The sequence below is a fragment of the Lissotriton vulgaris genome, chromosome 11 (assembly GCF_964263255.1).
Source record: "Lissotriton vulgaris chromosome 11, aLisVul1.2, whole genome shotgun sequence".
NCBI lineage: Eukaryota > Metazoa > Chordata > Amphibia > Caudata > Salamandridae > Lissotriton > Lissotriton vulgaris.
In genome coordinates, this window is record NC_141699.1 from 727,730,142 (window position 1) to 727,755,092 (window position 24,951).

General features: G+C 42.5%; 1 protein-coding gene across 1 annotated transcript in view; it reads right to left on the minus strand.

Moving 5' to 3' along the window:
- Positions 1-24,951, minus strand: part of LOC147683395 (unconventional myosin-VIIb-like) — a 1,214,266-nt gene that overhangs the window by 976,253 nt on the left and 213,062 nt on the right. The window contains exons 5-6 of the mRNA XM_086943813.1: positions 14,107-14,291; positions 8,060-8,181 (exon numbers count right to left, since the gene is read on the minus strand). Of these exons, the coding sequence (XP_086799939.1) occupies positions 8,060-8,181; positions 14,107-14,291 (307 nt within the window). The remainder of the gene's footprint in view (positions 1-8,059; positions 8,182-14,106; positions 14,292-24,951) is intronic.

The following is a 24,951-nucleotide window of genomic DNA, read 5'->3' on the forward strand; positions in this document are numbered from 1 at the left end:
TTAAAGAATGGAATAATACACTTATCCAAGTCTCCTGCGGGTGCTACACTCTCTTTTGTACCCAAGAAAATGTTATCATGAGTTTAGCTAGTGAGCAGAAAAGAATGATACCCTTTACCCTTAATGGCAGATATTTTGGAAATGTGTATCATTGGCCACAAATGAGGTCCAGAGATGAAGGAAAGACCATATTTAAATACTTTTTGGCATTTAAGAATACTGGGTTATGCCCTTTGGTCTCTGTAATGCACCCTCTGTCTTACAAAAGGTTCATGGACTCCATCTTTTTAGACCATCTTTCACAGAGCATGGTGATTACCATGTATGATATATTGGTGTTCAAAGGCAACTCAAACACATAAACTATGTAAAAGAAGTTCTTTCTCATCTTACACAGCACAAACTATTAGCCAAACTAGACAAATGTGTTTTAGGCAAAAGATCTGTGGAATATCATATATTATATCCTGTCTGCTGATGGATTTGCAATGGATTGTTGAAAATTCAAATAGTTATTTTCTCGAGTGGCCAGTCCCTACCACACTATAAGAAGTTCAATGTTTCCTTGTTTATTTTAACTATTATGGACGTTCCTTCAGACTTATTCTATTATTGTTACTCCCATCACTGATCTGTTAAAGAAAGATTGAAAGTTTTATTGAAATCAATCTGCTAATCCGGCCTTAATTAGATGAAAGAGAAGTTTGTAAATGACCCTATTTTACTGGAACCTGACGCAACAAAATCTTTCATTCTGAAAACTGATGTTTCTGTCAGAGTGATTCGAGGAGTGCTGATTTAAGATGGTTCCAAATGGATTGAGTGTTCTGTGGCTTAATACTCTTGGAAATTCCCTCTAGCCAAGTTATTTTAACCTGTACTTTAAAAGGAACTATAAGCAATAAAAGATGTCCTCATTGAATGGTGACAATTTCCACCTTGAGATCATTTCAGAGTCACTGTTTGTACAGATTACAGTAATGGAAATGTTTTACAACAAGCAGAGGGCAAGAATAGTAGAAAAGTAAGATGGGCCTTCTTTTTCAAGCAATATGATTTTCCCATTTTCATCATTTGTGGTTATCAGAAAATGGTTTCAGACTGTCTCAGCAATTATCAGATATCCATTTCTCTGAATCTAAACAAAAGAATACTTCTTTCCAAGGTTTTCATTACAGCTTTGACAACTCCTTGGTTAGTTCAAGTTCAATAAGAAATTAAGAAAGTGGTATAATATCAGTTTAACCACTTCGCTGCTAAGGCACCTAAATATTTTACATTCATTTTCCATTGAAATATATGGAAAGTTCATGACGAGTTACCCTTGTCATTAGCGTCGAAGAGGTTAATCATCTTGTTCATTTGTCAGATTGAATATATGTAATGGGATAATTATCAAGGCAAATTGTTTATACCCACTAAGAAACTTTGACAAAACGTCATTTAGCAGTTTAATGATAATCTAACAGCTGGTCATAAAGGTAGAAGAGTTAATGGAGATATCGTAAGGAGGGAGTTTGGATGCCTCCCTTGCTTAAGGAAGTTATAGAGTACAGTATGTTATGTGAGACCTGTGCACAACTTATAAGCGACATTCACAAAGTAGTCCAGGCATCTTTTAAATCCTGGGATACCACCAAGACCTTGGGAAATAGTCCCTACAGATGTTATCGTTGATCTTTCTCTATCCAGCGGTTGCACAACCTCCATCTGAAGGGTGCACAACTGTCAGGGTTAACCATTGATTCTTACACCAAGATGGCTCACGTCTTCACCACTCCTTGGACACTAACATATCTAGAAAGTTTCTCAAAGATATTTCTCAACTTCACTACCAGTCAAAATCAATTCTGGTCAATGGCCACAATACATTTAAAAATTCTGGCAATCTTTGGGCAGTAAATTAGGTGGCCAGAGAGCCATTTAACTTCTAGTTTTCACCCTCAAGCAAATTTGACAAACTGAACACTTGATTAGCCCTTTGGAGGAATATTGTCAATGATATACCACTGCAGTTCAGGGTAGTTGGAAATAGTTACTTCAAACTTCAGAATTTGAATATAATAATTCTGCACATTCATCTAATGGGTTTTCTCCCTTTGTTTCCCTCACTGGTTTCCCCCTAGAACTGTTCCTGAATTCCTGAAATAAAAAAGTACAATTTCTGCTGTTCAGGAGATCCTTGATAAGTTAAATCAAACAAGGAAAATCCTAGTTTCTAAACTAAAATTGGTTTAATTAAACCAAAAAAAAAAGACCAATCTAATTGAAAAACCAGCTTCTATCTAAAAAATTGGAGATGAGGTAAGATTATCCACTACCAATCTTCCCCACACTAGCCACTCTTCTAAATTAATTTCTAAATACTATGGACTTGTTCTTATCAATAAAATAATTCATCCAGTTACTGTTAGGTTGGGTTTACCTCAGAGTTGGAAGATCCTTCCATGTCTCTTTATTAGCATCTTCTATGCATTGTATCAGGTCAAACCTGCCTGAGTTTCAAATACAAGAAATCTGTAACTCCCGTTATAGAAGGGGAAGTTACAATGTCTTACAGATTGGAAGGGTTGTACTACTTCTTAGGAACCTGTTGAGGCAGTCCATGCACCATTTCTCCTCAAACAATTTTTCTGAAATTTGTTTCAGAAACAATACTCTAAAACTGGGAGCTCCAGGAAAAAATAGTGTAAAATGTTTAAAATATGTGATGCACTCTCAAACGAATCACAGATTACTCCCTACTGCTGTTGCTAGGCTTTCAGGGCTGGTGGCTCCCTTGTTTCTGCCTTGAAACTGGCCACAGAGAAAACCTTTGTTTAATGGTCGCATCTTGACTGCAAAGGACTGTGGGCCGCCCCTCCGGCTCACTTTTATTTTAGGTGTGCACGCTGTCTGTAACGCTGTATACACCTTTATAATCTCAATGGAGTCTCTGCAACGTTATATCTTTTAAGATTATGCATTGTCGTCTTGCTTTTTTTGGCTTGGTTTTCTTTTTCTTTCTTTTTTAAAGTTTTTTCATAATGCAAGGACAATATTATTTAATAAATTTGGTCTAGCTCAAAGAAACATGGATGAATTCTACTTGCTTATTTATAGTGACTACTTCCAATTTTTTACTGTGTACATAGGAATCACAATCATGCATCGCAAGTTTGCTTGTTCACTCGTTGCTCGCTCACAGCTTAACTGTTATTCTCCTCTATCCTGCTAGAATTCTCCAGCTGGATCCTCCTGCTGGATTTTACCACTTTGTCCACGCTCTATGGGTTTTTACTGTACTACAGTTTTTTAGGTCGAGCATTCGAGGCCTGTTGTAACTTCTCTTGTGGGCTTAAAGCCATCCCCCTGATTTTGATTTGTGTCTGTGTCCTTTAAAAATCCTTGCTTGCTAGTGGGCAGTCCTGCCTCTTTGTCCCTCCTTTTTCTCTTCTGTTCCTCCCAAGCAGCAAGGACTAAGTACTGTTTCATTACACTATAGTTCTTTATCTGTTCTTTGGTGACAGTTTTTTTTTGGTTTCCTGCTCTGTTACTGTTCACCTGTGTTCAGCTTCTGTGCCATAGCTGCTTACATTTACATATAGCATTCCTCCCTCCCACCTCTTCTTATTTTCACAGTTGTGTTAGTGCTCCCTCCTATGCCTCCGCTCTGTTGCTCATTTTCTTATTATTTTAGTCTTTTTGCAAAATGTCGATGTCCACCGTCAGTTGGGCTCTTTTGGTAAGAATGTAGGTTTTGGGCTTCCTTTAAAGGGGGATTGGGCTTGTTTTTTTAAGTGGAGGGCCAGACATGCTCCCATTATGCTCTGCTTTGCGGTCATTGGAACTGCGGCATAGGGACACTGGCATGGCCACTGAAGTGCATTTTTAAACAAGTCATTAGGTCTGACTTCATTGTGCTATGATTCTCAAACACAGCCATAAACACATGTTTTGCCTGCAGAGTGCTTGTGCTGTGTTTGTTTATCTAATAGCTCCTCATAATGCAGTAACATAATCATTCTATCCCACAGCCCGTTTACATACTCATTCTACCCGTAGCTGCACGTACTTTAAGCATGCATGTCGGCTCCGTTTTTTTTCTTTCTTTTATTTATTATTACATGAGGCTTGGAAAACATTGCGCTCCGAGCCTTGCTTTCAGCCGAGTCTGCCCTCCACAAAACCTCCAAGTTATTTCCAGTTGGGACTTTACGGTAAACATGGGACATGCATAGAAATCGCCTGGAGGCTAAAAGCACTTCAATTCTATTTCTTTCAAAAAGCGACTTTGCCATAAAGCGCTAGTTTGCAGCATGGAAAAAAAAATGTATGTACAGGGCAAAATATTTCGGTGTGTAGTCCGTTACATTTAAAATAAGACAAATTTGCAGCAATAGCTTGATATTTTTGTGGGGGCGAGGAAAAGCAATGCCCAGGGCATGGTAAAATAAATATAATGCTCTTGTACATGAAACAGATTTAAAAAAGTATGAGAAATGAACTGGACAAACTGCATGAAAGCTGTGTCGATGTTTTTGTTGGTAGGTGGCTTTGCATGAACAGATTCTGACCGTGTTATCTGGCAGAGGGGGCAATGAAAATCTTATAAAGTGTCACGTTGATCGGTGCAGCTTCGACACTCACCAGTGCAATGCTCAAAACTTTAAGTTTTCTACTGTGTTTCTGCTATTCTCACACAATGATTTTCGAGGTTAGCTTTAGTGCCAGAGTTTGACAGAAGGTTTGCGGGACACAAACGGACACTCAACCACTTGCTAATCTGATCATTGGTATTGCAGTGCAGGCATTTCCCTGCTGCAAGAACAGCTGAGATAAGATTTGTAACAAGCATTTGCAATGCAATAGGTCTTGCATTTGCGAGAGTTTGAGCTATTGGCATTGTAAATGACAATGCATTTTATTTATGTGTTTTGAAAACCTGCAAGCGGTGCGTTAACATGCACTTTGTACTTATAGTCCTTGCTTACGAGAAGCAAGGCTGGCAGTAAAAGAGGCACAGTTACTGTGGACTGACTTGGGGTACTTTCTAGAACTGCACCCCTCTCGACCCACACAACATCTGAGGATCCTGCCCGTCAAACTAGGCCCAGGTCTATGATTGCTTTAATTCCACATACTGATTTGAATATCCCTGCTGCTGAATTTGAATTTTGTAACTCTTTTGGAATACCCTGTCTTAATGCTAATGGAGCGGTTGCAGTTGACTCTCCATTCACGGAGTACGTTAATGGTCAAGATATTATTTCTAACCCAGGGCATTTGCCCAATTTGGGGCCATCAACATGCATAACTTGTCAAACTATGGGGCTTGTGCCCTTGACCAAGCCCACTGCTACTGTAGCTATTATTTACCTGGGTGGGGAATAAGCACTACTGCATCTAGTTGTGCTGTAGTTGACAAGCCCGAAGTAGAGGCCTCTACTAGTAGCAAAATGGAATATTTTTCATCTCTTTGTAGTTTAAATATTATATCTTGGATCCTATCAGGGATCTACTTTAAACTCTCTGACTCAGGGTGGCTTACATTTATTAACAATTATGATACCTTTATCTTCCATGAGGCCTGGGATACAGATAGGGTATTCATTAGTGGTTACACCACATACAGCACCGAGGTGTTAGCTCCAAGGAACATCAGGGAGGGCATGTGGTGGTTTAGCAGTCTTTGTGAAAATTTCTATTGCATGCACCCATAAACAGTTGCAAATAATTCACTGGCTTAAATAGGGATTCAGACTATTTTTCCATCAGGGCTTTTTGCTACTATCTTTAATGTCTATGGTATGTCTGTCTGTCAGGGAATGACTCACCCACTTTATCTATGCTGGACAATCTGGTAGGTACCTACCACCCACAGACTAAGGTGCTGGTAGCTGGGGATTTTAATACTATGTTTGAACTGTGGTGATAATTATGCACTGGTACACGGTCTTAATGTAAGAATATTTCACCTGGATGAGGATTTGCAGTAGATATTTTTAGAGGAAGTACACCATATTCGCTTGCACAAACATTTGCTGAGGTGCATTCAGTGACTCGTAATAAACACATTCATGTTTTATGTACATATATGATTTGCAGAAATATTGCTAGTGACTATTATGTAGAATTATGCAATAGGATAATTCACAAGCTCTTCTTCAGACCTGTTTTTTGGTTCTTTGTCTTTTTAACCCATTCAATTTGGAAAAGTGTGACTGAAAGACCACTTTTTGAGCCGTGTTTCAGAATTTACTAGGGCAGAATCCCCCAAAACACCGTAGAGTGGATCTGGCTTGCTCTCTGTACTCCCTCACTCAGAGCAATGTGGGGCTCTCAATGTTCTGGATCTTCTTTGCAGATTTTCAAATTTTGGTAGTTTTAGAGAGGCTATGGTGCTGTACCTGCAGTGATCTCAGCTTGCCTGACGATGCATGCGTGTGGGACAGGGGTTGAGCAGATTCTGTCCACTATGGCATCTCCAAACAGGAGGGTGGAATGATCATGTTGAGCTGAAAGTCTGTGAAGAAGCAGTGTAGGACAAAATTGTTGCTTTTGCCTGGTGGCTTTAGCTCTCTCCGAAGACTGAAGGGGTCTGTTTCACACTGCATTCTGTAAAATCACATCTTATGAGTCTTTCTGAGTGAGCTGATTTGGAGCTCCCCTCATAGTGGTTTTATGCATCAGTGTATATACCTGGTATGGAAATTAGTATACAGTCTTCTTTTATAGCACACTTGTATGTTTTCAGTCTTTAGTGAGTCACTCAAATATTTGAACAACTACAAACGAGTAACCTTATGGTAGATTTGATACTAAGATATGTAACAGCAGTTGTATTTAAGCAAGGAACATGTCAATATTCTGCTACTGTCTGATAATGAGGTCCCTCAAGGCAGCACATGGTGAAGTGTCCCATAAGCAGAGGTTAGGGTTATCTCTGGTGGGAGACTGTGGAGGATACTGTCTTCAGTGAAAATACGTGGGGTAAGTTCTTTGTGGGCAGTGCCCTAAGCAGTTTCACCAGGGGTAGAGTGTCAGTGTCTGTGGAACAAGGGGTTTCTTTCTATGGTGCTTCTCCCAGGCAGAATTTGTGTTGAGTATTTCCTGGGAGAGCAGAAGTGAAAGTATCTAAGCTGGATACTTGTTTAGACTCATGAGACATGTATTTCCTGGGGGGAGGTGCAGAATTTGGGTTGCGGGACGCCAAGGCATGTATTTCTGGGCAAGGACATTGGTGTGGGTATACCGTGGGTGTGGGCTCAGGTCTTTGGAAGTGGCAAGTATGAGCCTCAGGGAATTATACTATTTGTCTACAGGGCAGCAAGTCAAAGTCTCTGGAATAGTAGGGACGGTCTCTGCAAGCAGTGAGTGTAGGTCTTAAGAGGCAGAAGACACTAGTCTTGAAGCGGAGACAGTGTGGGTCACTGGAGCACTGGGTGTGGGCCACAAGGTGCAAGGGTAAGAATGCAAGGTTATCTATGGATAGAAGACTCAGATCCCTGGGAGTAACTTGCACAGTATCTGGAAAGCAGCAAGATTGGCTTTCATGGAGCCTCAAGCAGCACATCCAGTCTCCAAAGACAGAAGGCACTGGTATGTAGAGGGCAGCAGGTATCAGTCTCCAAGGGCAAGAAGAGTGGACATTCAGGAACTGGTTGCATAGGTCTGGAGGAGCAATAAGTGTATGCTTCCCGGACTAGGTTGTGTGCTTCTGGGAGAAGGTGAGACTCTCTGGGTAATTGTGCATGTTCCTGGAAGATTCTTTGATGTCTGATGCAGAGTGTGAGTCTCTGAGGCAGTGTGTGGCTCTCAGGTGTAGAGAGTCTCTGATCAGTTAATTGATCTCAGGGCTGTGTGTGTTAATCCCCAGGTTCTCTGTATGGCTCCTAGGGCTGTGTCTGCACAATTCTGCCCAGTGTTATGTTTGTTATCAGGGTTTGGGCCAGGATCTGGATATTTATGTGCAAATCACATGACTAAGTGTTAGTTTTGCGTTTCTGGATCTGTGGTTTGAATAAAAGGTTAGGTTGAGATGTGTGTTCCTTACAGGCTCCCTCACCCTTGTTCTTACCTTCCAGGATGGGGTTAGCCTCCAGAATCTGTTGCTCAATCCAGGAATGCTGTCCACTGACTGATGCTATGAACTGCAATATGAGTTTGGTGCTTTCCGTCTTTCCAGCACCTGACTCACCGCTATACAAGTAAAGGAAAAAACAGAAAAAAACGACATTCTGACTAGTGACCCTGCAATGCACTGAAATAATGAAGAACTGAGCAAAAAATATAATAGTATTTAGGTGACACAATCAAGCAAGTCAATTCTGCTGTCCTCGATAGCCAAGGTCCTCTCATGCCTCACTTTTACTTGTACACTAACACCCCTGTAATTTCACATGACTCCCAGATAAGACTCCTCCCAAACTGCTCCTATATATGATTCTCATCAGAACTCCATCTGTTCCATGTATTAAATAATGTGAACACTAGGACCATCTTTACAAGTTGGCAATATTTTCGCAGTGACACAACGTTAGTCTCTGATATCCTATTAAAACTCTCTACTGTATAGCCCTTTCGATGCTGATGACGAGCTCAGCTCGTCATCACCCACGGGTGTCGTGTGCTGATGACGAGCTGAGCTCGTCATGAATAAATGGCATCAGTGATTTTCCAGCACACAGCGGGAAAACGCCTAGCAGCCAAGAGGTTAAAGTATTTCTCCATTAACATCTACACTGGTGGAGAACAGGGTTTAAATATTAATTGATCGCCAAATGGTGTCTGTCCGTCTCTGTCCAAAACCTTGAAATTGATAGAGCGCAGTGATATCCTGGAAATTGTAGGGGTACCTTATATTCACGAATAGTACGTACCTGCATATATTCTTATGCGTGTTAACATTAGTTAGCAAATTGTGTTGTAATAGTCAATGATAAACGAAGTGTTAGAATGAGTAGTGCCATTCAAGAAAAGTAAAATGACATTTAGAGTGAACCATGTCATTTTTAATGTTTATTGCAAGTGCCTAATAAGTAGCTCATGTGTAATGTAATGCATTAGATTTAAACGTGCACCATATTAAAGTCTGCACACGTAGAGAGGTTTAATTGTGCCGTAAACGTGATGAAATGTAGTGCTTGCAGATGCAACATTTATAAATGTGTGTTTAATTTGATGTCAAAGGCCTAGATGGAGTAGTCGCTCTTTCGTGCTATGAAAGGCCTATTCGTATTTCTTATGTTAGTTGATTTGTGTCGGCCTGAAATGCATTTTCCCTGGTAGGGCTCTCATTTGGAGGCAGTCAGCGAAATCCATGTGCGTGCAAGGTTGTTCTGGTCCCATGATTCTGTTGCAGGTGCAAGAACACCGTCCTCGTTAGTTAGACTAACGTCTTTGTTTTCGGAGTTAGGTATGGAGGAGACCTGTTAGAAAGTATTCAGGAATGTCAATAATTGGGAGCCGATATTCTTTCTCGCTGAAGAAGCCTGGGATCCAAAGACACACCAACCGTTGCTGGATCGAGTACAAGTTTTGGTGGAAAATTACCTATGAGAGGTGCCTGGGCAGAGGAGGTGCTTCAGGGGCGCGTTCTATAATTTGTGCATTTTGTATAAGGGACAGCGCCCCGACGGATAAGTTAGCAGAGAGCCATTAGAAGTGCAGAAGGAGGGGATCGATTCTTAGAAAGGAGACATCAAACCAATTCTGTAGCTTTGGTTACTGACCCTTACAACGTGAGTGTACTTCTTAGGAAGTCTTCACGAGCTGACACCTTTCCTTGATCTTGCCTGGGAAATGCTAAGTAGGGATGCTCCGTTAGTGATAGTGTAGGGATAGATTAACAGATTTCTTTTACAGCCACTAATGAAGACGAATATAGATATTGGAGCAGTCATTGCTTGTTTAGTTTTATTGGAGTTGCTCATTCTTTTTATGCTGCACCGGATTAGACTGATTGGTAGGATGTACTTTGTATTAGTTCCTATGTGTATTTACAACCTTGTCATGAGGTGCTTGTATGTTCAGTTATTTTTGGCCTTGTAATAAACCCCTGAATTTGAATTCGGAGTCAGTGAACCTTTCCGATTTTTACTTAATTGGTCCATGCTAAATTGTCATGAATGCATTGATTCTTCCCTTTACACTTTTCAGCAGGTAATAAAGGTCCAGTTGACCGAGGATTCTTAGCATAACTTTTATAGTGGAATCCGGCGTCCTCAAAATCAAACTGGATTTTTTTACTTAAGAACTCCAATATATGTGGCTTAAAATGTTATGATCTTAAGTTGATGGTATTTGTAAAAAAAGTTGTGGATTGAGTATCTAATCCTTTGGTCTGGAGATCAAGTATACTCGTTACTCACAAGGGAATTATCACCCCCTGCCACCATTAGGTTTCAGTCCACAGGGACTTATTCAAGTATTAATACGCTATTTCATCATCTCATTGTATCATATCATTCTCTGAGTATATCAAAAATCATACAATCCAAATAATAAGACTTTCCAGATCCTTCAATGACTCCTCACAACTGCAGATGTGCCTTCTGCGAATCAAATGAAATATTTTCCTAAATTGAAAACAGAGTTGCTCCACGTCCAATGACACACTCAAAACATCAAACAAATATCATTAGTTGATATTCAATTGGATAAATGCCCTGAAAGGCATCACAACTTCTATCTGATCACTTCCAGGCCCGAGTTACAGATATGCAAACAGCTACCAAGGGATCCACCCCAAGCACTCTCAGAGATCACTCACTCAAAATTAGGGGTGGGCGGAAAATCCGTTCCGCTCGCGGATTTTGCGGATTTTCGGGAAATCCGCAATCCGCGAGATTTGCGAATCTCCCGCAAAATCCGCAAATCCGCGAGCAGCGGATTTTGCTCGCACTGCTCGCACTGTTCGCGTGAGTTCGCGTGAGTTCGCGCCCCGCGAAAAGTGCAAAATTGCAGAAATACGATCTTAGCAAAACTGAAAGTAACTACTTACCAGGTTCAAAAGTTCAGGCTCATCATTAGTAGCCATTTCCTGTAGTGCTTCCTGAGGGGCCCCTCCAGAGTTCAGTTGCCAGTTGAAACTGTTATGTGACCCTGCTCTGAACCTCAGAATAGTTACACATATGCCACAAAGGTCCTGAATTACAGCTAAGGGAGACAAGCAGGAGCCAGGCTGGAAGTTAAAATCCATTAATCAGCCCCTAATTCATTATTGTCAGTTGGGGCAGGGCAGGTGTTGTAACTAATTTTGCAACAATGAAAGCACTTAGCAAGTGCAAAAGATCACTAATCAGGGCGCACTAAGGAAGCAGGTGCCAGCTAAAAAAATATTCTGTGACACATTATTCAGCCCCAAATTAATTCAGGTCACTTGAGGCAGGGAAGGTGTGCTTTGCTTTGCCGAAAATAATGTACACTGGACAACCAGAGGGTGTGGTGATGAAACAGAGGGTGGCATGGGTGGGCCAGAGGGTGGCATAAGTAGTCAGAGAGTGGCAGTGGTGACAGAGAGTGGCAGTGATGAAGAAGAGTGTCCCAAACAGGCTGGACACGTAGAAACAACAAGTTCGCGAAACTTGCGACCCGACAGGTAAGTTCGCAATTTGCGAAAGTGTACAAAACCCTCGCGAACTGGCAGAAACACGGGCGAACACAAAAAAAAAAAATCCGCAAATTCGCGGGAATTCGCGGATTTTGCGGATTGCGAATCCGCAAATCCGCAAAATTCGCGAACGCGAGATCCGCAAAATTCGCTCATGCCTACTCAAAATGTAATGTCTTTCTTCAAATAAAACACTGCCACTCTTTGGACAAACATAGAGCTCCCATGTCAGCCCTTTGAAAACGCATGGGTCCTGAAGCAAATAAGTCCTCAGCCTTTCATGGAGCTCTTACCCCATTTTAATAACTTTAAGTGTAAATGATCCTGTTATCATCTAAGCCATCATTTCAGCGCAGATATCTGCAATGCTGAAATCTTTAACCTCTGCCTACCTGTCTTAGCTCCTCTCATCAAGGCCTCTGTTTTCACCTGCAAAGACACACAGCACCTCAAACTAACAATCATCGCTCCACTGTTAGAAAATGACGCTGACATAATAATATTAGTAAACTCTGCAATGGCAACATTCTGAAAGTGGTGGTTATTGCCCATATTGAAGATCAGAATCTGCTATTGTGTACTCAAAGTGGAATTCGCGGACAAGGCCAAGCATTAACATGCATCCTGCTTGATCTCTCTACAGCGACTACAGACAATAACCACCAAGTTCAACTACACCCCATGAGGCAACCTAACATTCATATCCTTTAAGTCAACCACATCCATCAGATATAACTTTTGTGGCTCCTGCCTATAAGAACCAATATCACCAACAGAGCACTAAAACCATTACGCATCTGTAAGATCTTCTATATGCATACATGACCCTTTATAAACAGGCTTCCACTGCATCACAAAAATATCACAGAAGACATCACGCACAGCATCAATAATTAATTACATCGTCCAGGATGTCATCAACCAACTTACATCTATGGGAATCGTTCCATGCATTTAGGGACATCCTCTGGAGGGGAAGCACTGAGTGGCAAGCCTTATCTGCTCCTTGTACATGGTAACCTATTCACATCTATAAGATCTTAAGACAAAGCACACCAGTGCTCTTGTCTCTATACTAGTATGGCAGGTCAGAAATATTATGTGGTATATCAGCCATATAAAGCTGAGTCTTTTAGGATAGTATAAGGACCTATGGCAATATCCATTCTTTTGGTGGTTCAGAAAATCCACCAGTAAATCCATGTACATTGTTCAAGAGCGAAGTCTTCATTTTCCTTGATGCTACTCCAAAGAACGCAAAAGTCCACATTCTCTGCATAAAGCATACCATGCTGAAGAGGATAATAGGGTTCTATGTATGAGCGCAGAGGTCTTTGTTTGTCACAAGGTTTATCGGAAAACAGTGAGAGCTGCACAGTAGGCTAGAGCCCAAGAATAAGATTCAGATCACTTTTATGATGCATGTAGCAGATATCACTGTGTGTGAGGGGGGGAATGGGGTAATGCTATTTGAAGAGATGTTTCTTCAGTTTCTTTATGAATTGGACACGGTCATAGCAGTGGAAATTTAGTTCCAGATCCTAGAAATGTAGCTGAAGGTCTGCTTTCAATATCTTTCCATTCTTGCATATATTCATCTCCATCTTGTAATATCATCACACTGCGTGTTTAATTGTCCAAAAAAGTGGATAGTCTAGGCCAGGTAGAAGCAGATGTTTCCAATGGCCTTATAGCTGATGCAGTTGGTTTTCCAGATGTTGCTGGCCTGGAAGGGAAGGGAAGAGAAGAGATTCTAACCTCTAGAATAATCCTCTGGAGATACTGTGAGAATCAACGCTTTTCTAAAATGTCAAGATATTACTCAATTAACACAGAACTCTTGAGAACTGAGTATGATATATTTCTCAGGAAAGAAACCACTTAGAGGCTGCTATCAGCTGGATAAGGGGATGCTGTTTACTTTGTTTTTAAAATTACTATTGGGTTATGACTATGGCCTTTTCATGATATTTGTTTGTTTTGGAATCTATACAGATGGATTGTGGGTATTTGTATGTCTACACTTTGCCTTGAAGCAGATCATATGAGCCACAATGACACTATACTAAGTAACAAAATCAAACACTGGATAGTATACTCTTTCATCTTTCTTACAGCTGACTATATCCGTTGCATACATGTCCAGCTCCTCCACTCCAACATTACAAGCAGCCACAGAACATCTCTAGTATTATTATTGCTTCCATTTATGATTTCTCCTACTGCCTTATGTTTTTCCTCATGTGCACAAAGGTATGCCAAGTGTTACTTGCCTGATTTATAGGTGGGCGTCCCTAAGCGCCCAATGCACATTTCCTTCTGTAGGGCGAGGTGCAAGCTACTATATTATGTGGGGAAAAGTGCAGCAGCTATTGCATAAATACTTTGAACAGTCATCAAACTGCTGAAAAATATGAACCATTTGTCACCAAATTGCTGCACATTTCTAAGCATAGACACTGAGTCTTTTGCATGGTGATCTTAAGTGCAAGTCTACTTGGTGCTCTCCTCACCTGATCACGCAGCACTGGTCCCTGTTCTTCCTCTTCATGTTAAAGAAGCAGTTATCTGCAATAGCAAACACGTGTGGTGGTAGTTCTCCAATGCGCTTGTTCATGTAGAGTCGCATTTGCTCCATGGTGTAAAGTGGAAGCTCCTCATAAGGATTTACAGCCACCAGGATGGACCCAGTATATGTCTGTACATAAGCAGATATGCATCTTTCTTAAAATACAGTAGAGATACAGAAAGCATGACGAGAGGTAGTGTGGGCACAGTAGCATGCAATGAGCAATTGGAAGGAAAAGAAAACCTTACTTATCTGTAACAATCAGGTTGCAGACTGATGTGCTGTGGCTGCTGTGCACACTACTGCCATCTAGCTCTTTGCTCAGAACATTACAAGTTGGTTTTTCGAGGTAATTCATGATACCTCCAGTATCTGTACAGTGCCCTATTTACACCCACTCTTCATACATTATTGATGACAATGCTGATACGGCTCAGCATCACTTACCTGTTTGTCACCATACTGAACTGCAACTTTCTAAAAAGTCTGAGAATTTGTCTTTTTGAAATTGTTAGCATATTTTCTAGCACCGATAACAATTATGCTGTGTTGTGTAAAGCTCTCTGGTGCTCTTGTGCCTTGTAAGTGTTGTATAACAAAATAAGTCAATAAATGAAATAAAATGAAATACCTTCCCCAAGCACACAAATCACCAGAACACAAACTATACCTCAGACTGTGTTTTCCTCCAAGGGTAGGTGTATGCGTGTAGATGTAAAGCTGGTATATTGCCTTTCTACTAGGGAGTAAACACACAAATACATTAATGAATATAAATCATGACCGTGTTCATATGTGTCATGCCTGTATTCTCTTCCGGGGTGGTGGGTAGTCCCAGTCCAAACTGCAGCGGAGGCACTAAACCAAATGTTACAAGTAGATCTGAATAGCAGTACCCAAATTACTGATTACCTATGCAGTGGCTTGAGAGCAGAGGCAGAATACATGTGGAACAATGTTTTAGGCAAAGGCAGTCTGACTTGTGCTTCTTGCCTGGCATGCAATGTACACACAATATAACTTACAAAATGTGTGGGTCAGAGTCCATGTAGCAATCTGACAAAAATCTGCTAGTGGGATACTAACAAAAAACGTAATTATTGCTATATTTTTCGTGACTGGAATGGGCTCTGGGTATGTTTCTGAGTGGGTGTTTTACTTTAGCATAACATAGCTCACTCAGTGCACCTAAGAATTCACCTTGCCAGCCCTACCTCTGAGATGGGTTACCAGGGTGCGGTTGAACAAGGGCACTACACAGTTGCTTGGTTTTCCTAATGGACCAAGTACTGTAGATATCGCACATGATGGTCTTCCAGAGATCTAATGAGTGCAGTGCTTTATTTTCCAACAGTATTTGTCGCTCTGGGTAAAAGGAGACTAATGGTGTAGACTGCTTGATATGAAATGGCAATACGGCATTTGCCAAAAAAAGAGCTGGGCAAGCAGCTCAACTCTGTTACGTTTACTTGCATAAAGAGTACCTTGAATAACAAAGAGAAGTGATGTGATAGTCACAAGCACAAGAAAAATTACCTTCCAAGTGAGGAATTGGAGTGAACGGGGTTGGAGTGGCTCAAACAGGGCTGCCATAGGTTGACTAGGGACAACGTTAAGGTCCCAAGAAGGAAAATGGGGAAGCCTAGGAGCATTTACTGTTTTTTAAGACCTTCCATGAAGTTCTTAATGACAGTGATTTTAAAAATTGGCTGATGTTCTCTGTTTTGTAAATGTGCAGCTATTGCTGCTAAGGTTACTCATATAGAAGTACCAGGCAGCTCTGATATTTTGGAAACAGACAATGTGTTTGACGTTCGCTGTTAAGAGCTGAATGTGCTGCTTGGAAAGGTAAGTGATAAAGCATTTCCATTTGGTCTCATAGCATGCATTTGTTCCAGGTCTCTAGCCTCTTTTAGGATTTGCAAGCATTCTTCTGATAACTGTAAACACCCACATTCTAAGACCTCAGTTCCCAAATTACAAGAATGAGAGACTTGAGGTTGGGATACAGTTAAGGTCATTAATGCTAATAGAGCACATCCTGATGAAATTGTAACTTTTCATGTGGATGAATGGACATCTCAGGAATTAAGAAGAACCAAGATTGAGGAGCCCAACTCAGTGCAATTAACAATAGTGTCAATGGTGCCTGCTACATTTTTTGTATTACACAAGAAATCAGAGGCAGCATTGCAAAATCTTAAACAAATACCTTTGACCATCCATAGGGCACTTACAAGGAACTGTGGATGTGAGTAACTGGAGGTGAAGCTTTGCAGTTTTCACATTTCGTGTTAATAGCAAACAGGTCAACGTTTGAGAATGGTGGAAGTAGTGAGTTCCCAAATGTGTCCTGCTGAGGAGGTAGGCAAACTAACTGTCCACTCTTCACCGCTGGGAGGTGCTGCACCAAAAAATGTACATCAGATGATGTATTACCCAATGACAAATCGCCTTGGACCAGCTTGGATAATTGTAGAGGATGCACGCCATTTTGTTTCTGTATAGAATATATGGAGGTGCTGCTGTTTGTTGGGATACAGGCTGCCTTTTTTCAGAGTCTTGTTTGGAAAGTTCAAAGAGCAAAGCTGTACCACCATAACCCTCATCTCACTGATGTGGAGAATTTGTTCTTGTGGAGACAAAGGTTCCTGAATAGTGAACTCAATCATGTGACCTCCCTAACCTGTGAGGGATACATCTGTGGTGAAGGTCAACTACAACTGTATATCGAAAAATGATCTGTCCAGTAACAAGTTATTCATGCTCCATCAACTGCAATTTGTGCTAAATACTGGGCTGCACTAACCATAGATGTTCACAACCCCCAATCATTTATAAACATTGTCTGGCAAGAATTCCTGAAAAGGATGGTTATTTAATCGTACATTCAGGAATACACCAATACATAACATCATCATTCATAACAGTTTTGTCATCATTTTGCAGCACCTGGTAAGGGGTAAGCATCATCTGTAATGTCCACTCTCTCCTGTTGCTAGGGAAAGCCACCCTGCCACTGCATTGAAAACCCTGGGTTGGCTGTGGACACAGGTGAGATTTCTTGGCATTGGTTGAGATCCTTAGTCAATGGAGATATTGTATAACTTGCTGAGTGGAGTGAGACATTGCACATGACTTGACCCTCTCCCAGTCAATTGTCCAATATGGAAACACATGAATTTGACTGTACCTTACAGGTGCTGCAACATCTGCTAAACATGTGGTAATGAGCTTTGTGCATGGGGTACCAGGCATTCTTGTTACCAAGAGTATTCATGTGTTTGTAGAAGTGGAATGACGAACTTGTGATCTTAAAGTGGTTGGAAATAATGTGATTGAGAGCTCTGAGATCCAGGATTAGTCGCAGAGTTTTGCACTTTTTTGGGATAAGGAAGAATAGAGAGCAAGCACCTGTCCTCTTTCATGTGCTGACACTAACTGTATCATGCCTTTTAGTAGCAGTGCCTGCACTTCTTTACTCCACAGCTTGTGATGATCCTTGTGGATCTTGTGGCCAGATGGTAGATGATTTGGAGGAGTAGTGAGGAATTCCAGGAAAAAGCGTTGGGTGATGATGAACGGCATCCACTGAGCTGAGGTATATCCTCCTTCTGCGAAAGGCATAACCCCAGCTGTTTTCCCCTGATAAGTAAAGAGTGGTCAGGGAGAGATGAGTGGAAGGTCGTTGCATGGTGGCTGAGGTGCCTCTACCAGCAGGGGTGCCTTGGCCGTTGCTATGAAATGTTCCCCTTGTGTGATGTTCCTGTCTATTTGGCTTTTCTCCTGAAAAGTGTGCTGCCTTTGCTAGGATTGCCTTGAGTAGGTGGGTGCTGCCTTTGGAGGTGGCTGCATCTGTGGCCTCCAAAATCCAGCCTTTTGTTCGTATGTAGGAGGACTCCCATAGCTTCATCTGCAGTGTCCAAGGAACATCTTTTTTGGCATTTTTCTCACCATTCTCTTACTCAATTATGTCCTTTTCCCTTTTTTGTATGTTTATGGGAGATATCACGTTATTTAGCCAATTTCTTCCCACTGTTGACTATCATATCTAACAAGATGGCCCATTTGGGATGTGCAACTGCATAGTGGCCCCTAGTGGTGTGTTTTCCAGCAGCATCAATGTCCTTGCTTTCTTTCCTGCATCAGTGCTTGTTTTTGTGCAGTGTGTACTACCAGGGAGTCAGGTGGGACATTGGTGCAGATGCATATGGAGCAGACTTGAATTTTCTCTCTATTCTTGGTGTAGCAATCCATATTTTGACAGGGATTTTAAAGTTTTCTCCCGAGGATTTCAGCATAATTATCTGCATGGGAAAAACTGTGTGCTCCTCTTTGTTTTTAAATGCATTTCTGTGAGCGAGCCAGCCCCCTCCTCCTCCTCCACAAGCAGCTGTGCTTTATGCGAGCTGCTGCCTTTGCTATGACCGCATGGTATATCAATGTGTCAAAAGCCAAGGATGTCTTTATTGGGTACGGCTCTAAAGAAAACTCATCGTGCACATCCACTGTGTAATAATAATGCCACAAAACGTCTTGCTGCTCATAAGCCCCAGTTTGTCATATGAGGGCATTGGAACTGCTTTGAAGTTTCTTCCCTGAATCCGAATGGATAGAATGAGGTGGGGAAAGCTTTGGTGGTGTGGGAAGACGAGATGGCATCAGTTTCCCATTCCGAATGAGCTGGAAATGCCCTGATTTCCTCTTAAATTACCTCGTAAGCAAGACTATGCTTTTAATGAAGTGGAAGATATAACCGGTGTCTTGGTCAATGTAAATCTTTCTCTGTTTTGCATCTGGCTATGGTGATGTCAGCAGCAGACTGTGCTCCTGTTGTGGCTTTTGTGAACTCTTGGTTAAAGTGTTTTTGGTTTCAAAACCGGCTTTGGTGGTGGAGGCACTTCTGTGTCACATTGGCCCTGAGATCGTGGTTCTCAACCTCAAGGATCCTTAAGTGGTGAACGCTCTTGACCAAAGTGTGCGGTAAAGCCTTTTTCGGACGAGGGAGTTCGGTCAAGGCACACACAGGGGCATTCCTTGCCATTTAGAATAGGCTACTTTCAAGGGTGAGCACTGGAGGGACTATCCTATGTTTATGAGTGGTCTATGTACTTATGAGGGCCAAGAGAGGTGGGACCAGTCCTCAATATCTGGCCATGAAATCCAAGGTATGGTCTTTGTCCCGGATTCAGATTTCACTGGGCTGCAAGACATCTTTCATCTCCTGAGTCAGGGTCATTGGGCAACCCAGAAATTGCACTCCACTCCTCAAGGACCTCAACTGTAATGGAGAGTCCTCCAAATCTGTCCTGGGGTCAAAGACCTCAAAGTCTTCAGCTAGCTTTCCTCAAGGTGACTTGCTACATTTCTAGCACTATATTTTCACAGAAAATACCCACATTTAGTCCTATTGGTGCTGTCTACTGTTCTTGCAATGAAATACACTACATGCGGAAGAGGTGCTTACGTTGGGGTCTCTGGGAGAGCCTAGTTTACAAACCCAATGCTGATCTGGCCACAGGAACTTGCTCAGGGTCAGACTGGGACACAATACAGGGAAATGCACCAAAATAAAAGTAGCTCAATTAGTGAATTAGATACCTAAGAAAGTGACCCAGGTTTGTAAATTAGTTCACTTTTATTCTTATAAAGAAACGCTGTATGAGTGTTTTGCAAAGAATGGAAAACTGTATGGATTGGAGCTTGCTGCAGGCAATGTTTGTTTTAATGTCAGGGAAATCAACAGTAAATACCAGCCCAGCAGACCATAAAGAGTCCCACAAACTGGCAAAAATTGGCCCACACACTGACCTGTCAGACAAGCCCATCAGGCACTGACTGATAGGCCATTCCGACCCTCAATTTACTATTGCAATAAAAGTTGAGTTTAAAGTGTTTTTCATACTCCATCGACAAACAATTCATTCTCATTCGACCTGGCCCCAGACTCTACAGAGTACAGTTTACATTCCACTAAATCTTGAAGCGTTTAAAGATATTTATGTGATAATGAAGCAGTCTTGGAAGTCCTCGGTATCCTGGCCCTCCAGTGCCACAGTTATTGATGTATACTTGATAAAAGAGAAGTTGTATCCTGTCCGAACCAAATGGAAGACATTTTAATTTGAGGTGGGGTCTGTGGTACATTGTGGGTTATAGGGGAGGTAGCACAAATCACCTCAAACCCAATACTCCTTCTTGTAACTTTCTGAGCCCAGCACTAGAAGGCAGGAATGCACACCATATGATCTACAGTCACACATACTGCGGACATTCATCAGGGAGAGCAAATGCATGCCCTTCCACCTCATCAAGAAAGAATGAGTTTTGGTGGGCAGTTAGGGGTGAGTAACAATCTAAATTAGAGAGATGAAATGGAGCGGTGAAGAGGAGAGGTAAAGATCCACGAACCAAAGGAGGAGGCTCTGTGATCACCACATCATAGCAAGTTATTGGTTCTAGTTATAGAAACCACCTATCACAAGTGTCATGTTTAGAATGCCCTTTGAGGCAACACTGTCAATGAAAGGCAGATGTAGACTTGGTCTCCTGCTTTATTTTTGGTTTTCCCTTAAGATCACTGCTGACACTGACACTCAAACTGGATGAGGCTCCAGGTATGCCTACAGGAGTACAATGGGTTAGGTCTGTTTATGACTAGAAAATGATGATCGTATGTAATTATGATGTAAGGACATTCTGGGGTTGACATCTGATGTTCAATAGCTACAGCAAATCATATCCACAATAGAAATCTCAAGGTGTACACATCAGCAGTAGCTCCATTTCAACGGCACTGATCCTGAAATAGGCTGGGTTGCACTCAAACAGTGATCGCATTGTATTGATGTAGCTGTATTGCATGAAACACAACATTCCGCGGACAGCAGACTGCCTACACACTGTCATGTGAGAGGGGATTGCTTTACAGCAGGCTTTACTACACAGGCTGGGGTCTGATCAACTGGGGACATAAGGGTTCTGATATGAAATTGCGAGACATGTGTGCTGACCCAGGCGGTGGGTATTTGGTGGCACGCTGCTTTAAAGATTTGGCAGCTTTGCTTGTAGGGGTGAACGACATTAATTACGATGCCCCTCAGTTTTATCATAATCTACGTGCCCAGCTTGCTCAGTACAGGGACATGCCACAAAGATGGGTCGGAGATTTTAATTGTGTACTGTGCACTGAAATGGATTGATCCAGGTGCCAGCCAATGTGGCCCTTGGCTGTGGCTTGCACTCTTAAATTGCTAAGCAGTGTGGACTGCTAGACGACTGGAGACACAGGTCCCCCCACAGCAGTGGGATACACGCATTACTCCACAGTGCTTGACATTCACACGCGCATAGATTATTGGTTATGTCTTGCAGTTTGCTAGTACGTGTACGGAGGTGCCAGCGTTTATCACGCACATGCTTGGATCACTCATTGGTGTTGATGGCACTGACGATGGACAGCCACATGCACCCTGTCTTCGCTTCGAGATTTACACCCTACTCTCTCCTGAATGCTGTGTTCCTAAAGGAGGAGCTGGCGCAGGTGACAGCTACTTCAAGAGTAAGATAGGATCGGTGGAGAAATTTTAGGCTGTCTGGGAGACTTTCAAAGTTTGTATCCGGGGGGCAGGGGTCACAAATTCCAAACAGGCTGGCATACTCAGATCAAGGCTGAAGTCTGACATAGCTGGCTTACAACAGGTACACAGAGAGACAGCAGAGCAGAGGGTGCTGGGTGAAATTAAGGTCAAGTTAGAGGAGTTTCATGAGGTGGCACATAGCAAAATCACTCACCTAGGGAAATAAGTGACTGCAAGGGTTTATGGCGAGCATACTAGTGCAACTTTGATAGCGCTCCTGAGACCTCAGCGAGAGGATGACATGATTTTAGTGGTCCAAGACGAGTTGGTATGCCCTTACTCACGTCGGAACCGGTGACGGAATGGTTCTGCCATTATTATGCAGATCTATATGTGTTGTGTCTCTCCTCATGACGAATAAGCCACAGCGGACAACCTACCTCACTTTGCAATGAAGTGACAGATGGTGGAGCACAGAGAGTGTCTCATGGACCCACACCGCCCGTTGAACTTATGCCAGCATTTAAAGGTATGCGGGTGAGAAGGCGCTGGGCACTGATGGGCTAACAGGGGCCTTCTATAAGGCCTAATAGGTGAAACTGGTGCCACACCTTGTCACCCTTTACAAGGAAATGGTTAAGGAGCGCTGCATGCCTCCCTTGATGCGTGAGGCTCTTCTGGTAATCCTATTGAAGCTGGGCAAACCCGTCTTCTGTTGTTTGTTTTGCAGACCTTTGTCACTGTTAAATACTGATACAAAATGTTTTGTGAAGGTGCTAGCCAACAGGTTGGCACCACTACTCCCAGGTATTGTTGTGTTGGAGCAAGCCAAGTTTGTAACTGGCCAATCAATAATTTATAATCTAAGAACTCTCATTATTGCTATTTTTTTAATTGGCCTGGAAGTGCGTGCTACTGCAGTATTTTTGGACGCTGAAAAAGCATTTGACTTTGTTGAGTGGGGGCTTCATGCTTCCGGTTTTGCGATCAATTGAGGTGGGAGATGTCTCATTAAAGTGTTTTACATGAGTCCAAGGTTGACGGGCGAGTCCTGGTTAATGGCATAGTCAGGGATGTAATAGCTATCGCAATGGGCACCAGGCAGAGTTTTCCCTTATCGCTACTGTATGCCATGGTGACAGAGCCACTGGCCTGCGCATTGCACAAAGACCAAGCATATTGGGAGATTTGTTTCCCGCAATATAGCCTGATTATATCCACATATACAGATGATACACTCCTCTAGGTGCAGAATTGAGAGCATAATTTATCACCCATTCTCCGTGAGGACCTGCTTTTTAGCGGTCATTCCAGCTTGCGTATTAATTGGGACAAACCCCTAATATTCCCACTCACTGCAGCAACTGCACCAGTACAGAGCACTGGATAATGGACTCAGTGCCCTACTTTGGTATTCAAATCCGCACAAACCCATCAGTGGTGCTGCTGGACAACTATGGCAGGGCCATTCAGTGGCTTACGGAGGCTGTTGACTAATGGATCAGACTACCTCTGTCGCAAAGCGGGCACATTGCTATAATGAAGATGGTGGTGTTGCCCAATTTCTTATTCCTTTTTGTGAATATTCAGATTCTTCTCCTGTGAGCAGTATTCTGCAACTTGAGGACACTTTTGTTGCACCTGGCTTGGACTGGTAAACAGCCGCGGGTGAGTTGGAACACGTTAACTCTCCCCCTATGATATGGGGGGCTGAATGTCCCGGATGTGGATGCTTATCACAGAGTCACGCAGTGTATCTTTGCCCATTACTGGCTACATGGGCCAGGCGACCTTCCTCATTTGTGGCATGAAAGGGATGCCTCCTCCCTGCTTTCGCTTCCTAAAAAGTTGTTTGATTGGCCATTACGACACTATAACACATTTGTCATGTTCAATACCACTGTGTACTCTTGGAGGAGGCTGGCTGAGCTACACTCTTGTCCTCTCCTTTCCTCATCATAGTTGCCAATGGAGTTATGTATGTGGTTTCCCCTGGGGTAGGAGAAGGGGCGGTGGGAGTCCTGCAAGGGTTCCATCCAACGCACATGGGCGACTTCTTTCAGGATACAGTATTGCGCAGGTTGGAACAGGTGCTTGCGCAGGAGGACACTCACACTTTGATAGACATGTTTCAGTACTATAAGGCGTGACACATGATGCCTGAGTGTTGGAGATGGCCTTTTTGCAGGGTTATCCCTAAACTTTTTGCTTCTTCCTCCTATTTTTTCCTGACCTGCTGTTGTTGGTATTAGGACTCTGGGCACTTTACCACTGCAGGTTATGGATTGATGTTTTCATGATTGACAGGTTTGATTTATGTGTCAGTGCCTAGTAATGTGCACTGAGTGTGCCAGGGGCTGTGAATCAAACTCTGTTAGTGGGCTGCAGCACTGGATTGTGCCACCTACACAAACAGCCCGTAAAGTGTAACTCTGGCCTGCCATTGCAGAGCCTGTGTGCAGTTAGGGACTGCCATGTCCACTTGACAAGTGCACCCACTTGCCAGTCCCTAAACCTTCCCTTTTCAACATGTTAATCACCACTAAGGCAGGCCCAAGGTACCCCTGTGGGCAGAGTGCATTGTATGTGAAAGGTAGGACATGCCCTGGTGTGTGTGGCATGTCCTGATAGTGGATTACAGCCAATTTCGTTTTTCACTATTGCAAGGCTACCCGTTCCCATAGGCCAGAATGGGCATTTGATTATAACATCTTTTAATCCTAACTGACCCAGGGAACATGGTAGAAAAACGAATTTAGTATGCCTGAAATCTCAGAATGATAAAATACATATTTTAGTGAAGTTGGTTTTAATATTCTGTGTTTGAAAATAACACTTTTAGAAAGTAGGTATTGTCTTGCCTAACAATCCAGCCTGCCTCTGCTAGGTTGTGTATTGCAGTTCTGGTTTGTGAGTGACAGGGGCTGGGGTGGCTCCAGGAGGCAGGGCGAGTCAGCACTAGGCTGAATAGACCTATCTGCATTGGGAGTGGTTGGAGGAGTAGCACCTGGACCTGAAAAGGGCTGTGCCTGCCTTCCACAATGTTGGTTCCACCTCCTGTGGTACGTCTGATGACCCTGGCCCACACTGACAAAGGAAAAAGTTGTGCACTGGCAGAATGCACCCAGAAATGGTTTGGACTAGGTACAGACACTCTCTGCCTTAAGAGAACAAAGGATTTGGTGGTATAAATATTGGGGCCCAAACCC